At 36.9% G+C, this 15,613-nt stretch overlaps 1 protein-coding gene across 2 annotated transcripts in view; it reads right to left on the minus strand.

Annotated features, from left to right (window-relative positions):
- The window catches only part of Usp6nl (USP6 N-terminal like), a 134,632-nt gene that overhangs the window by 112,843 nt on the left and 6,176 nt on the right, over positions 1-15,613 (minus strand). For both annotated transcript variants that reach the window (XM_041630734.1, XM_041630732.1), the window contains exon 2: positions 9,579-9,670. Coding sequence is in view for 1 of the 2 variants with exons in the window: in XM_041630732.1 (XP_041486666.1) it covers positions 9,579-9,582 (4 nt within the window). In the remaining variant the exon portion in view is untranslated. The remainder of the gene's footprint in view (positions 1-9,578; positions 9,671-15,613) is intronic.

The raw sequence follows: 15,613 nt of genomic DNA on the forward strand, positions 1-15,613 counted from the left end.
GGGTTTTTTTTTTTCTCATTCCGTTGAATTTTTAGAAGAAAGGCATGTCATTCTGTCCCAAAATTTCAAAAAAAAAAAAAAAAAACAATCTCTATAAATTTGACCTATGAAACACAACATGGTAATTATTTAAAAAAACAAAACTTGTGGACTATTTTCTCTACATCGTTTTCTGCACCTAAAACACTGTAACACTTTATTTTCAAATAGTGTTTTAATTCACTTAAAAAATTAACACTAGAGGTTGAAGTGATGGCTCAGTGGTTAAGGGTGCACACTAGTCTAGCAGAGGGAGGGAGTTCAGTTCCCAGCAGCCATACCATGTGATCATAAGCACCTGCAACTCTATCTTCAGGCGATCCCAGGCCTTCATACACACATACATCACTCTCTCTCTCTCTCTCTCTCTCTCACACACACACACACACACACACACACACACACACACACAAATAAAAATAAAATAATAGTTTAAAACTAAAAACCAATGTTGTGACACAGAGGACATTGCTGCTCAGTAGTAGAGTACTTGACTAGCATTCAAAAGATCCTAGCTTATCTCAAAAATTAAAAAAATATATTATCAAAAATTTACCAACAATTTTCAGTGAAAATTCCAAGGAGAAAATCCAAGTAAAAGAAAACAAAAATAGATGAAGGTAAATATCTGGAAATTGTTGCATATGGAAAACACATCAAAATATGTGTCTGGAGATAACACAGCCTCTCACACAGGCTCAGAACAGAAAACAGCAACTATTAGTAAACGGAAGTACCTGTTCAATTATCAGCTAAAATTCATCTTTAAAAATATTTCATCAGGCCGGGCGGTGGTGGCGCACGTCTTTAATCCCAGCACTCGGGAGGCAGAGGCAGGCGGATCTCTGTGAGTTCGAGACCAGCCTGGTCTACAAGAGCTAGTTCCAGGACAGGCTCCAAAACCACATAGAAACCTTGTCTTGAAAAATCAAAAAAAAAAAAACAAAAAAATAAATAAATATTTCATCAGGGCCAGGCAATGGTGGCACACGCCTTTAATCCCAGCACTAGGGAGGCAGAGGCAGGCGGATCTCTGTGAGTTCGAGACCAGCCTGGTCTACAGAGCTAGTTCCAGGACAGGTTCCAAAGCCACAGAGAAACCCTGTCTCGAAAAAACCAAAAAATAAATAAATAAAAAAGAAATAAAAATATTTCATCAAAAGGCAAAACCTGGCCAGACATGGTGGTACACATCTGCAATCTAGAACCTGAAATGCTAAGGACAGAGGGTTCAGGGCCAGTCTGAATTAATTAGTTTGTCTTTGTCTCAAAAAACAGGGGAATGGGGTGAAAAAGAAAGAAATTAATTTTGCTTATAAGAAGAACTTATCAAATCCATAACTCAGTGGAAATTGTCATAAACCTCAAACACTATACAAACAAACAAAAATATTTTCCCAACTTATCTTCACAACATTAAAAGTTTATTAAACAACTGAATATACATAACCAGGTAATTTTAAAGGAAATATCCCATTTGTTTAAACAAGGTGTCTAGCATCTAACACACAGTGGTGTTTTCCATATGCAACAATTTCCAGATATTTACCTTTATATATTTTTTCTTCATGCTTATTTACTCTATTTTCAGCTACAGAAAATTCAAAGGGCCAAAGAGACACTAGGTTATGAGAAAGTTAATGATGCAATCTCAATTTATAAATTAATCTTTGTAACTGTTTTATTGTTGTAAGGCAATTATATTAAACATAACTATACCATGGAACATAACAGGATTTATTCAATAGTATCCTTGAGATTGTTGTTAACATAATTCGAAATAGCAATTCTGCTAAAAGGAAGCTAAATAACAGTCAAATAGTGTCTCTTTTAGGGTCACCTCATGTTCTAGAAATATTTTGTTACATTTTTTTTCCTATCTTTGTAATAAAAGCAAACTAGACACTTTGTAAAACAGAACAATAACTATTTCCCTATGCAAGAATTCTGAATCCTGTTCAGCCAGTTAAAGAAGGGGTAAGTGCTAACTGTTGGAGAGCTAAACGAGATGGAAATCTAGAGACCGTGAAGCATCTCCCTTCTCTGCTTTCTGACAGAGCACCACACACAGGAAAATCCCTTTAAAGAAGCATCCAGATCTGACCCAGAAGATTTCACACATCATGGAAAACAACATAAAGCCAGCACTAAGGATAACACACAGTGTCATCCAACACACACATACTTGATTTTTAACAGTCATACACAAGCAAGCATTTCCTGCTTTTGTATTTACTAGACCATAACAAAAGCAACCAGTGAATACCTCAAACAAGACATTAGGGTACAGTATCGACTTTTATTAACACGTCACATCGATTCCATTTCCATTCCATCCCATTCTTTTATAATCTGAAGCATGACTATTTTTTAAAAAGACATTATAGTTCCAAATGTTCCATAATTTGATATACCTCTTAGTTAGTATTAAGTATCTGACCATAATCTTTTACATTCTTATAACATTTAATGCCTAAACACTTTCTTTCTATAAAAAGGAAATAACCTGGTACAACCACAGAGTTCATGAATGAATGGCAACCCATTAGAGTGGTAGTTCATAACCTTCCTAATGCTGCGACCCCTTAATGCGGTTTATCATGTTATGGTGACACCCAACCATAAAATTATTTTTATTGCAATTTATAACTGTAATTTTCCTACTGTTATAAATCTTAATGTAAATATTTGATATGCAGCATATCTGATATGTGACCCCTGTGAAAGAGTAGTACAACCCCAAAGGGGCTACGGATCACAGGTTGAGACCTGCTGTTTTAGAGGTTTTGTTTCCATTTGACTTCCTAATTCCTGGACCATGGTCATAATACAAGGACGTCACATTTCCATTTAAAAATAAATATACAAACAAACCTTGATCAGCTATATGGCTCAGTAGGTAAAGCTACTGCAAAGCCTGAAGATTTGAGTTCCATCCCCAGGACTGACATGGTAGAAGAAGAGAACAAGTACAGCTATTTATCCTATGACCTTCACACACTTGATAATGTCATGCACACACACACACACACACACACACACACACCAGACAGACAGATGATATATACTCAAAAAATAAAACCCACTAATTTGTAGCTCAATGCCTGAAATGGGAATGAAATCCTGGAGTAAGAACTAAAATGTCTGACCATTCTATTTCTGACATGTTCTAACCTCCAGCTTACATACAGACTACAAAGAAGTTCCCTCACAGAAAATTTACTGTCTCCCTGGCTCTCCAAAAAAAATTGGTTATATATATATGTATATATATATATATATATACATATATATATATATATATATATATATATATATATATATCTCCATCCAGTTTGGAGAGATGGAAAGAGGCTAGGAAACCAACTTCATAGTCCTGAAAATGAGACATTCTTCTTCATTCATACAGGTGGTGCAAGCTCCCTTAACAAGAAATGTTTACTTATATGAAACGAAGCAAGTGATAACACAGCTATCCAGCTGCTAGATTAAAAAAGGCTGGATGCCATTCATAAATTTGTTTATTACAGGCCATATAACAGACAGCTATGCTGTCCACTGTCTTTTGGTAAGTGAGAAATAATATTTTAAGATAGAAATCAAGTTTTAGAGAGATTAATACAAAAAAGTTATGAACTTTACTAAATGTTACATCATTTCTAATCACAAACTTGAGAAAAGAACCACAAAAATCAAAGGTCATAAAAGATAAAACAAAGAGTATTAATTTGAAATATACATGCCTCTGAAATCTGACTGCCAAGAGAACCAATAAAATGAACCAGAGAACATGTGGCTGCATCTGGAACAATGGACTACTGAAAGTGGCCAGGACACAGTGTGGAGCAACACGTGCAGGCCCCCAAGCCCTGACACTGTGTTTCCTTACCCAGGGTATAGGGGCATAGCCAGGCATGCTCCTCTAAAACATAACTGAATAAAAATTCTCTTAGCCTAATCATAAACATCAGAGGTACAAGGCTTCCAAATGATCCACTCCAGTCCACACACTTACAGATAAATAAAGCTGGAGGCCAGTGGCTAAGTAGGTAGCAGTGAACAGGCAATTAAAGCAGCAAGCCATTGCCTTACCCAACAAGGCTAGTAAGCACCTGAAGTGTTCCATCCCAGGCTCCTGGGGCTCTGGGAGCTTGAAGAGGACTGCCACTGTGAAACTGTTCGCTCAACAGAATGTTAGGAGACCCCTTAAGAACAGGTTGTCTTTGAAAGGGCCATTGCACACATGAACTCCCAGAGGCTGTGACCATATGCACAAGACCTGCACAAGATCAGACCAGCCAAAAATCCCAGCATGGCAGGACAGGGGTTCATCTGTATGTGAGGAGTCACTGGCAAGTGGCAGTTGGCTGGGGGTGAAGAAGAACAGTTTTCTTTAAGGATGCAGTCCCTAAGAGGCTAGCCATGCTCCACACACACACACAGGCAGCACTAAGGGGACTCTGTGGGTTTAAAAAGAGAGAAGATGAAGCTGGGAGAGAGAAAAGTGGTGGGATATAAGGAGGAGCTGGAGGGTAAGGAATAGAGAGTCATCTGATGGAAATACGTAATATACACGTATGAACATATCAATAAACAAAAAAGAATAAAGTGTCTTAAAACTATTATAAAGAAGTCATTAATCTCTGTTATTCCAAAATATTTTACTGAAGTTAATTCATATATCAAATTTGTATACATTTTGTAATATATTGTATGTCTAAAAATCTGTCTTAATAATGGTAGGTCTACAAAAACTGGTAAATGTAGCTTTGGAGAAATAATACATAAATGGCTTGCAATTTTAACTAGTAAAGTAATTTTGAAAGCTGGAAAAGCTATTACTAGTTTAGTAATTTATGTTAATGATGAAGCTCTAAATGACTTTTCATCACAGGAAACCAGAATTCCATCAAAAACATTTTCATTATAAATAAATGTCTTTCATATAGAAGTGTATGAAGGAGAGAAGAGGAAGAGGAGAAGAGAAGGACATGAAACTCAGTGGGGGAGGACTATAAACAACTAGCAAATCTCAGTCAAAAGTCTATGGATATTTTGGGGCACTATTTTTACAATTTTCCTTTTAAGTTTGGTAAAAGTATCAAAAGTAGAAACAAAAAATTAAGCTATCTCCTAAAAACATTAAACTATAATAGCTGAATATACTGCATAAAATTGCACTTGGCTCTATTTAGTCCATGACAGTATCAAATTAAAAGCTATTCACTTTCCTTCAGCAAAAAATAAATAAATAAATCATCTAAAAACTAAGACCATTTCATATTCAGTGGGCAGAATCACACAATGAAGTATGTTTGATTCAGAAGCCAGCAGGCAGCACACACTTCCTGAGTGACAGTATTTGCTGGCACTCCTCACTGCTACAACCCTAGTTTACTCCTGTCAGTTTGGGAAGGAAACAACATTCTTAACAAGAGCAGGAGCACATCCTACTTTCTCCCACCCCACCCCACCACAAAATGCCAGGAGTTCCCCTGTTAACTGCCATCTACAAAGTCCCTAAAATCTACAAACACGGAAGGAACCAGCATAGGACCAAGCTAGACCCTCTGAATGTGGGTGACAGTTGTATGGCTGGGGCAGATGGCAGGGCCACTGGCAGTGGCACCAGGATTTATCTCTAATGCTTGTACTGGCTTTTTGGAACCCATTCTCTTTGAATGGCTACCTTGCTCAGCCTGGATATAGTGGGGGAGGACCTTGGTCCTTCCTAGGAGCAATGTGCCTTACCTTCTCTGAAGAGTGAAATGTTGTTGGGGGGAGGGGGGGTGGAGAAGGAGGGAATGAGAGGAAGGGAGGAAGTGGGAACTGGGATTGCTATGTAAAATGAAAAAAGATAGTTTGTCTTCTTTTGTAAAAGAATAAAAAATAGAAAGAATCACTGCAGCAACACTGAAGATGTTGGCTCAGTGATAGGACAGATACAGCAGTATTTAAAATACAATTCAACTTAAATTTTCTTTTAACTTCTAGCCTACATCTAAGGTATGCAGTTACTCTATTTCTAGGTAGACTATTGTTCTAGACAGAATCGTTAACCAATATTTATGGAAAGCATCTACTACTGCCTATTTTTCCATGCCCAGACTAGCAGAATCCATGGGCTATCACTGAGGGACTAAGTGATCTCAATTTAGAACACACATTAAGGCAAACTGTTCCCCTCTACTAGTGTAATACACTACACCAAATATCAGGCCCATTTCTTTTCCTCAGCTGAATTAGAGATGGTTCCTATGCAAAAGTGACCTTAAAAAAAGAACGCATTCCATTATATAGGCCAAAGGACAGGATCAAAATATCAACATGAAACTCGCACTCCTGAAGAGAACTGACATCCAAACAACTTACAAAACATATGTCATTAATTTCAAAGTAAACCTTTCCTGACAAAAGTGAAATAAAATACAGTAGAGATTAAAATTTAAAAATAAAGAAAACAGGATTTTAACATGAAGCTTTGAAAACAATTAAGTATAACTTAAATGCTTTTATTTTTGTGCTTTTTTTATTTGTTTTAAACATACCCATCAAAATAATCACTAAATTCTGCCATGCATGGGAGTTTCTTTGCTACAATATCTATTAATAATCTAAGATACCCACTTCCCTTACTTCATCTTTGGCTTTACACGATAAAATAAACAAACTGAATAAATTGCAACCCACTCTGATTCAAAGAAAGTTTGAAAAAAAACAAAGTTTAAGAACAAGTTAGTAAAAGCAAACACTGCTTAGGTAACCACCTTTTTAAACTTACAATAAAAGCATGTATTTTTCTGAGAGTTTCTCCAGGAGGAAATCTTTAAGTCACTCCCATAACTGAAATCCTGAACACCATGAGCCCACTACAAAGGACCAGGACTTCCTCTCCTCCAGACTTCTTCTCAATGTCCCTTCCCATTTATCTCTATGCGAGAATATTCGACCACTCAGCGGACCTCTGTGGAGTCAACCTTACTTGTTCACACCATTCCATCTATCAAAAGCATTCTCCTCTGCTACCTTCTCTCTATACAGAGAAGGTATGCCTTAGAAGAACACCTCAAGTTTCCTCTAAAAAAATACTAATACACAGAAGTGCTGCCAGAAACTACAGGCACAAATGTCTGCAATATTTATTTAGTATTTAAATGCCAAAAACAGTGTGTTTGCCCTCAAAGAGCAAATGGATCAGAGAAAGCAAGCAACAAGCAGATGAACCTTAAAGTTCACTGAACATGCTACAAGTGCAACAGGCCCACCTGGCAAGTGAAGGGGAGGGACACTCCGAACTAAGGTGGAAGCACAGGCTGACTTTTAGACTAACCTCAACTGTGAAATATGGAGTCTAGTTTTATGCTAACACTAACAGTGAAACCCCAGTAACATTTTTCATTCTTTGGGGCTCTGCTCCTCACAAAAGACACATAGAAACAAATATTTTAATAAATTAAATAGGACAAAACACTAAAATGACACAGCTGTGCAACATCTATATGGCCCAAAAATTCCATGAGAAAAGTGAAGCGCGGCCCCAGGGCAGGAAAGGCAGCAGGAAGCTGAATCTTGGGGGAGCTATAAATACAAGCAGGCTCAGCACCCAGGCTCTTCACTTCACCCTGAACCAGTGTGCCCTCTTCCTCACTGTAAAATGCACAGAAAGGAGTCTGCCCACTGGGTTGAAGGTACAGCCTAGCAGAAGATGCTGACCTAATGCCAGCTGACTCAGGGAATGAGTCTGTGATGTCTCTAATGTCACCATAGGACTGGGGCTCTGGTCCACTAACACAGACCCAATTCTTATCTGTGAATTCTAAAGCCAGGCAGAGACAATGACATATCTGCTAGACAGCAGGGACATCAAAAGAAAACATAAAGTCCATTAGAGTGTTTTTGCTAAGTTATAGAGAATGATGAACAATCCTAAACTCACTGCAGAAAAACTTCAAAAAGTATTAAATGATTAGAAAAGGACTTCAAATTAAGCTCTAAGAGTTCTTTAGAGCTATAAGGGCATGTGTTCCAAAAAAAAAAAAACTATAGAATAAGCAAAAATGAGAAAAATCTAGTAGACATTTAAAAAGAGAACCAATTTTAAATAAAACACTAACCATTGAAATGTTAAAACAAAACATGTTACAATACCACCAATTCCACCTCCACCTTCAACCTCACAAAGATCTGACTTCTGCATGAACAAGACACTGAGATCAGAAAATTAAAATACAAGTTACCTGTCCTCAGAAACTCAGGTAACATCAACGCTAATAGAACTCTAAAACTATAAATAAAAGTTTAGTTCATTTTCAAAAGGTTTTTAAGTTAAAAAAAATCTTGCAGCTTCTATCTTAATTTTCCTGAACTCATGACTATCTTCACTGGAGCTGGATTTCTATGAGATAACCTCATACAAAAGTTCATGAATGGAACTGAATTAGCACACACAGACTCTTCCCAAGCCGGACCTGAATGCCTCTAGCAACTGATCCTGGTTATTCAAAGGACCCCAAATAGTACAAGTTTTAAAAGTCAAAGGTGACTTTCTGCAATTACCTTTAGTTGAAAGAGTTAAATATTTCTATAACTATAAAAATTAACTAAAAAACATAAGAAAAGCTGTCTTAATTCATATAAGGTAAACACAACCAATATAAATAATACACAAAAAAGTGTAAGCTAATATTCTAATAAGGAAATGCTCACACTATCCCAGAGTTTCCATAATCAGAAAGTCTGTACTTCCAACAGCTGTTTAAGACCCCAGTTAGAATAAAACCCCAGTTCTTCCATCCTACTCTAAAAATAAGCAGCTAACAGCAATGAAATCCAGTTCTTCAGAAAAAAGACATATACTTTCCCCTTAAAACTGAGAAGATAATTTTTTTTCAAATCTTCTAAGTTCAAGATAACCTTGTTTTCTTGATCCATTAAAAGTATGATAGGTTTCTGTAGTTTTACATAAACATATTAACCCATGTTGCCCAAGGATGAAATTTTACACAACAAAACCTCTCTTAATTATCGTCAGCTTCAATATTCCCTCTTTTACTTTTAGAATTATTTCCCAGTAGAAAACAGAAAGTCAAGAGCTCTTAAATGAGAGAATCAGTCAGCTAATAAGCTAGTGCTAGACTCCCTCATCACATCTGAGCTCTTAGCGTAAACCAAACATATAAAGGTGTCTCTCACTGCGTTAAGATAGAGAAGTCACGGATGGAGGTGGGTGGTCCTTGGACTTCCCACAGGGCAGGGAACCCTGATTGCTCTTTGGGCTGATGAGGGAGGGGGACTTGGTGAGGGAGGGGGAGGGAAATGGGAGGCGGTGGCGGAAAGAAAGCAGAAATCTTTAATAAATAAATAAATATAATAAAATAAAATACAAAAAAAAAGAGAGAGAGAGAGAGAAGTCACAGCACTGGAGAGAACCAAATTATTCTCCCAGGAAGTGACATAATAGTAACATGTTTCTTCTTTTGTTAAATAAACACTACAAATGCTCCCAAGGCAGCAGAAATTAAACCAAGCAGGACACTTACTCATGACTGGAAAAGTCTCTGTGTGTTGTCCCAATCCAGTATTAAACCAAAGTCTATGGTCCAGGGTTTCTCAGAGGAATACATATCCTGTTCTGGAAACAGAAGAGAAAGAAATCAGATTTTTCTAAAGGTCAATGTTTAAAGTTTGCTAAAAGGAAATAAAAATAACTTTAGTTCAGTTTTTTCTACTATCTATAGAACCCCTAGTCATTCTCTTTTAAATATAAAAGATTACTAGTAATTATCATCTAATTCACAGGTCCCAACCTAAAACAAGTTAACTTCAAGAATTAAAAAATATATAGATGGCAACTGCCATACAGGAGCTTAGTGTGCAGAAGACAATTGCCAGATGTTGTCTACTATGTAGAAGGCAACTGTCATTAAAAAAACAAAAACCAAAAACACCACCTTGGTATCTTCAGCTTCAGTCTTCAGTACTGAAGTTATTCCTTCCCTATTCCCAACTAATAAAGTCAAGAAAAAGAAGAGTGCTCTGTCTAGGGCAAACAAGCATATCATGCCTGCTAAGTTTCTCTGGTTACATACAAAGTTTTATATAAGCCTCAAATAATGACTACAGAAGTTATTGCTATGAACTTTCTCTAATGATAGCAATTTCCTCATTATAAACATAATATGAGTTCACATTTATTTAGCTATGTGCCGCAAATATCCTTTGGCATTTTTTCTAAGTATTTTAAAAATATATTTGGTAAATAAATTGAAATTTTTAGACTTAGTTCTTTTCACTCAATTGTAATATAAAGCATTGCTTTGAATTAGTATGGGTATCAATACTAAAACACACTTGACCCTTGACTAAGATTTGCATTATAAAATCTTCCTAAATTGATTAACACATTTTTAGATGAGGCATAAGTACTAGTGGTATATTTACATGAAATCACAGTTGCATAATGCCTTCTAGATCTAATGCATAATTGTACAGCTCTGCAATTCAATACAAAATGCACACTTGCATAACTTCCTTCACAAACCAGTAAACTACTTCGTGCAATCATGAAAAATGACACTTTATTTTCTAAATCACTCAAGAAAACCACAAAACAATAACCCCCTCGGCTATGAACCAAGTTAGGGTAACACTTTTAAAGATTCAGTTTGGTGTATCCATCTACTATACTCCGATTATGTAAGATTCATAAACAGCACACATTTACACAATGCAGAAACTGCATCAGCATGTACATGCACCACATGCTGCCTACACTGTAGTTAGCAGTAATATATAATAATAGTTCTGTCATCCTGTCACCTGACCCCAACCCACAGGCCTTCTTCTTCATCTGTGCATTTACCAGTGATCACCATTTCCAGACAACCCAATTATCCCAAGGAAATGAGTAGCATGGTAAATCTACAATCAATATTTCCCATGTTATCTCAGGTACATGTTCAAAGTTTCTCATACTAAATACATCTCTTAATGGTACTGCATTAAGTTTATTGGCTTTGATGTCCCTCCTTGGAAACTAAGAGGTAAGATGCTGAATGAGAACAGGGAAAGGCGATGTCACAAAAACACCAAGTAGATATTAACATTTACAGAGGTCAAAGGGGTCCACATGCATTCATACTTGAAGCAGCTACTCTTTACCTGGGGTCTTATGTCTATATACATTTTTAATGTTAAGTTTTCTAAATGGTAGTATCAAAGTACCCTATAGGATGTAATGCTCTCTCCCTGTCATACCATAAGAAGCCGAATAAAGCCTTAATTCTAGTGTTTAAGACATAAAGAATTTTCTTAGCACTAAAAATATTATCTTCAAAAACATTAGGATAGGAGCTTAGCAGTTAAGAAAAATTACTGCTCTTCCAGAGGAACCAAGTTCTGTTATCATGACTCACATCAGGTGGCTCACATCTGTACGTAACTCCAGCTCCAAGGGATATGCAACACTGCAATGTCTGTGTCTGGACTTCTCAGCCACCTGCACTCACGCTGCACATACCCACACCCAAACATAAGCACCCACACATAATTAAAACAAATATCATTTTTTAAGTCAGGATAATAAAACTTACAAACACTGGATATACAACCACACAAGGTAACAAATGCACACAAGCCTTACAGTGTACAAACATGCAAAGCATGTATCAGAATTTAATGTACAGACCCATGGAGCAACACTTAGAACTGTGCATATGAAGAACACAGTGAGGTCACCTCATCAAGGTTCTTTATACTAATCACAGCTTCAAAACAGAGATCTGCTCCCCAGCCCGCAGCTCCCAGCCCCACCTACTTTCAAAATAGGTAGTCAATTAATTTTTAGAGGCACTTGGTTGCTCCTTTCACCTCGCCTAGTTACCCTTCCCTAAAGAAGAGTAATGTCTCAAAATACACAACTTCACATACTAAGTATTTTGTAGTATTTCTGCAAAATCAGCATTTATCTTACTTTTCATGTATTGGCTTTGGGAAGTGTGGCAATATGTCTTCCTGGAAAGGAGCAGAACTGACTAAACCTAACTGGAAGCTATGTTTCCTTGGAAGGCATAGCAGCATGAGAAACATATACCCAAGAAGGCTGCTGGCCCCAAAATGACACATAACTGAAGACAATTCACAGCTTACAACCAAACCCAGCCAAACTCAGTCAAGGCTGCGGATCTATTGCTGCCTGCTGTCAGCCACTGAAATTTTGTGGTAATTACATTATTACAGCCAAAGATGACTAAGCCAGAGAAAAAAGACACTAACTTCTGAGGCAAGAGAGACAGCTCAGCACCATAGAATAAGTACGGCTTCTGCAGAAGACTGAAGTTTGATTCCCAGAACCCACTTCAGGTTGTTCACAACCTCCTCTAACTCCAGATCCAAGGGGATCCAACACCTCTGTCCTCTGTGGGTCCTGGCATTAACATGTATACATATATGCGCACACACACACAGATTCACATACATACACATAAGTAAAAATAAAATAAATCTTAAGACATTAACTTTAAAAACAATTTAACTAAAATGGGCAGTGGTGACGCATGCCTTTAATTCTGGCACCTAGTGACAGCGGCAGGCAGGTCTCTGAATTCAAGGCCAGCCTGCTCTACAGAGCAGGTTCTGGGATAGCCAGAGCTGCACAAAGAAACCCTAACTTGGGAGGCTTGGGGTGGAGCAGGAGGCAGGTGATGACAACAACAACAAAGAAACACTGAAGTTTCAAGTTAAAAATATTGTATTCAAAAATCTAGGCACATATCATAGGAAACAAATCTAAATACGTAAACCACATAGAGGTTGGAAATTAAGGCATCAAAAATGTAGAACTGGCAAATAGTGACTAAAGTAGAGAGATGTGGTTACAATAACTATGCCATGTTTGTGCTAGGATGTAACCAGAAATGATCGTGGGGCTGGGGCAAAGCTCAGCAGCAGAACACTTGCCTGCAATATACAATCCCCATCATCGTAGCAGAAAAAGGAAAAAAGAGAAATTTCATAACAATTTTGTCTGACTGTAAGAGAGAGAGAAAGGGAAGGGGAATTTATCACAATACTACTTGTAATAGCAAAAGAAACAAAATATAAAATTTCTACAGAAAAATTAGTTACATCATCTGTTTATCACTTAGCATCATAAAGCAGTGAAATTAACTATTTGTTGAAGTCATTTCTCTCCCCCCACACAAAATGTTTAAGAAAATTTCCTTCATCATAGTGTTAATTATAATATCACAAAATTATAAACTTAAATGTCCAATAATAAATAACTGACTGGATTATTATTAATAACCCATTATTAAGCCTGTCTAATAGTAATTAAAACTGTCCAGCAACTTAAGGACAAGAAATGAACTAACACAGTAATGGCCTTTACACACCTTCATCCCAGAATCATCAAGAAAGGAATCAGAAATTGAGTCATCCAACTCAACTGTATCTCCTCAAAGGCTCATAAGCCAAGACTTGTGACTACTATTCAGTGTTTAAATCTAAAACAGATGATAAAAGCTGGCAGGTGGCATATACCTTTAACCTAGCACTCAAGAGGCAGAGACAGGAAGCTCTCTATGAATTTGAGGTCAGCCTATTCTACAGAGCAAGTTTCAGGTCAGTCAAGGATACAAAAGACACTGTCTCAAAATATTATTATTATTATTATTAATACAATTTTTTTAAATTTAAAAATCAGACAACATATAAACTAGTTAGGCACTCGAAAAACCCTCCCAAAGCAACTCCCAAAAGCCAGACAGTATTCTAGGCTCAGCCAACAAAACTATGAACAAAACACTACCCCTTGCAAAGCTTACATTATAATAATTCTAGTACCTTCCTTTCTTAATTCAGTCACAGTTCATTAGTTCTACTATGTATTGGCCAGGGCAGATTCCTAGGTAACGTCTTCTTATTCTAGATGAAGAAATAACTCCAGTTAATACTACAGTCATTATTCATTGAGACCTATCTCACCCTTGTGGTTACATAATTCTTGAACTTTATGAACAATACTCTAGAGTAACATATACCTATAAAACACACAATACTAAATTTCCACAGCCTGTAATCTTTTCCCAGCATGAGAAAAGTCCAGTAAATCTGTCACTGCTACAGTGAAAAGAGAATTGTTTATTCTGCTCACTAAGTCAACAAAATGTTTCCCACTAATGAGATCAAAGAATGAGTTGGGCAAGAATAAAACGGTTGGTTCTCATTTTGTTTACACGTGTATGTTAATGATGCATAAGATAAGGATAAGGTCAAATTTCCTTTCCTCGGGTAGAATTTAAGTTAGGTTTCCAGGAGGGCTTATCAAATTCTAGTGACTTTGTTTACACTGGTCAACAGGCATTTCAGAAAGCAAGTGTCATTTCTAAATCTTATTTCTAACAGGTACAGAGAGGTAGGGGCTTTCAAGGGCAGCTAATAATGTTATATTTGCCATAAGCCCTTGATATGCCTATCATATCAGAACTGTACATAGTGGCTACGCTCCACAAATGAAAGCTAAAATGAAGAACACAGTATCTTTTCTTTTCAGAAGCCTGACAGCATTCAAAATGTCCATTAAAACTGCAGGTTGCCGTATAGTTAGCACTAAAGCAGACACCATGATGGAAGTGATTTAAATGTAGACATAATTCTAAGACCTACACCAAGGAATTTGTGACCAGATAAATTCTAAACTCTATAATACATTTATCTGCTCTTTCAATAAATACTAATTCAACTCTACAATATACAAAAACTATCCAACTAGCTTAGGACACAAAAAGACAAATTTGATTCCAGCCATCCTAAAACAGAGTAAGTTCAGAAGAAAAGTGCCAGCAGAAACTGAGTGGCAAAAGAGAAAAGTCTAGGTACTGCATTCAGTAAAAATAGGGAAACTTACAAGTGAAAGGATGAAACCACACGGATCTGTAGGTAGTGTGTATGAAATTCGAAGTCGGCAAGATGACAGTCGACATAAGGCCTCTCAAGAAAACCACTGCAACAACGAGTCCACTTGGCCTCCCTGACCTGTGTGTGCAAAGCCAGAACAAAGTTTTCTAGGCTGACAAACACCCAGGAATACCATGGGATCCTGTGCGAAAGATGCCCTGGTGAACTAAATATAAAGTTGATGTGTACACTAATAGTCCTGATACATTTTTGGTCTCATAAAATAAGGAAGATGAAACACAATATTGAAGTTCTATTTGTAACTTGTGTTATTTATAACTTAAAACTAACCCTAATTAAATAAGCTGAGAAAGATTCTAATTTCCTTAGCATAGCAGGATCAACAAATCAACTATCATAGTAAATGAGATATGAACTAAAACAAATCTAAAATGTTCTATTAAAGGAGCATGGCACAGATTCAACTGACCCCTGGGGACAAAAAAAAAGTCAATGTGACTGTGAATGGTGATGTAGTCAAATGCAACCATAAGTCTAAGAGTCTAGATAATGTTCTTTTGGCAATCCTCACTAATGACAATTAACCTTAGAGAGAAGGTTTTTGTTATTAGTCAGAAAAATAAATCCCAGGTAAGCCTGGGGAACAAGCTTGGGA

This window comes from Microtus oregoni, unplaced genomic scaffold (genome assembly GCF_018167655.1).
Source record: "Microtus oregoni isolate MIOR12 unplaced genomic scaffold, Mior012 000035F_ref0000213, whole genome shotgun sequence".
Taxonomy (NCBI): Eukaryota; Metazoa; Chordata; class Mammalia; order Rodentia; family Cricetidae; genus Microtus; species Microtus oregoni.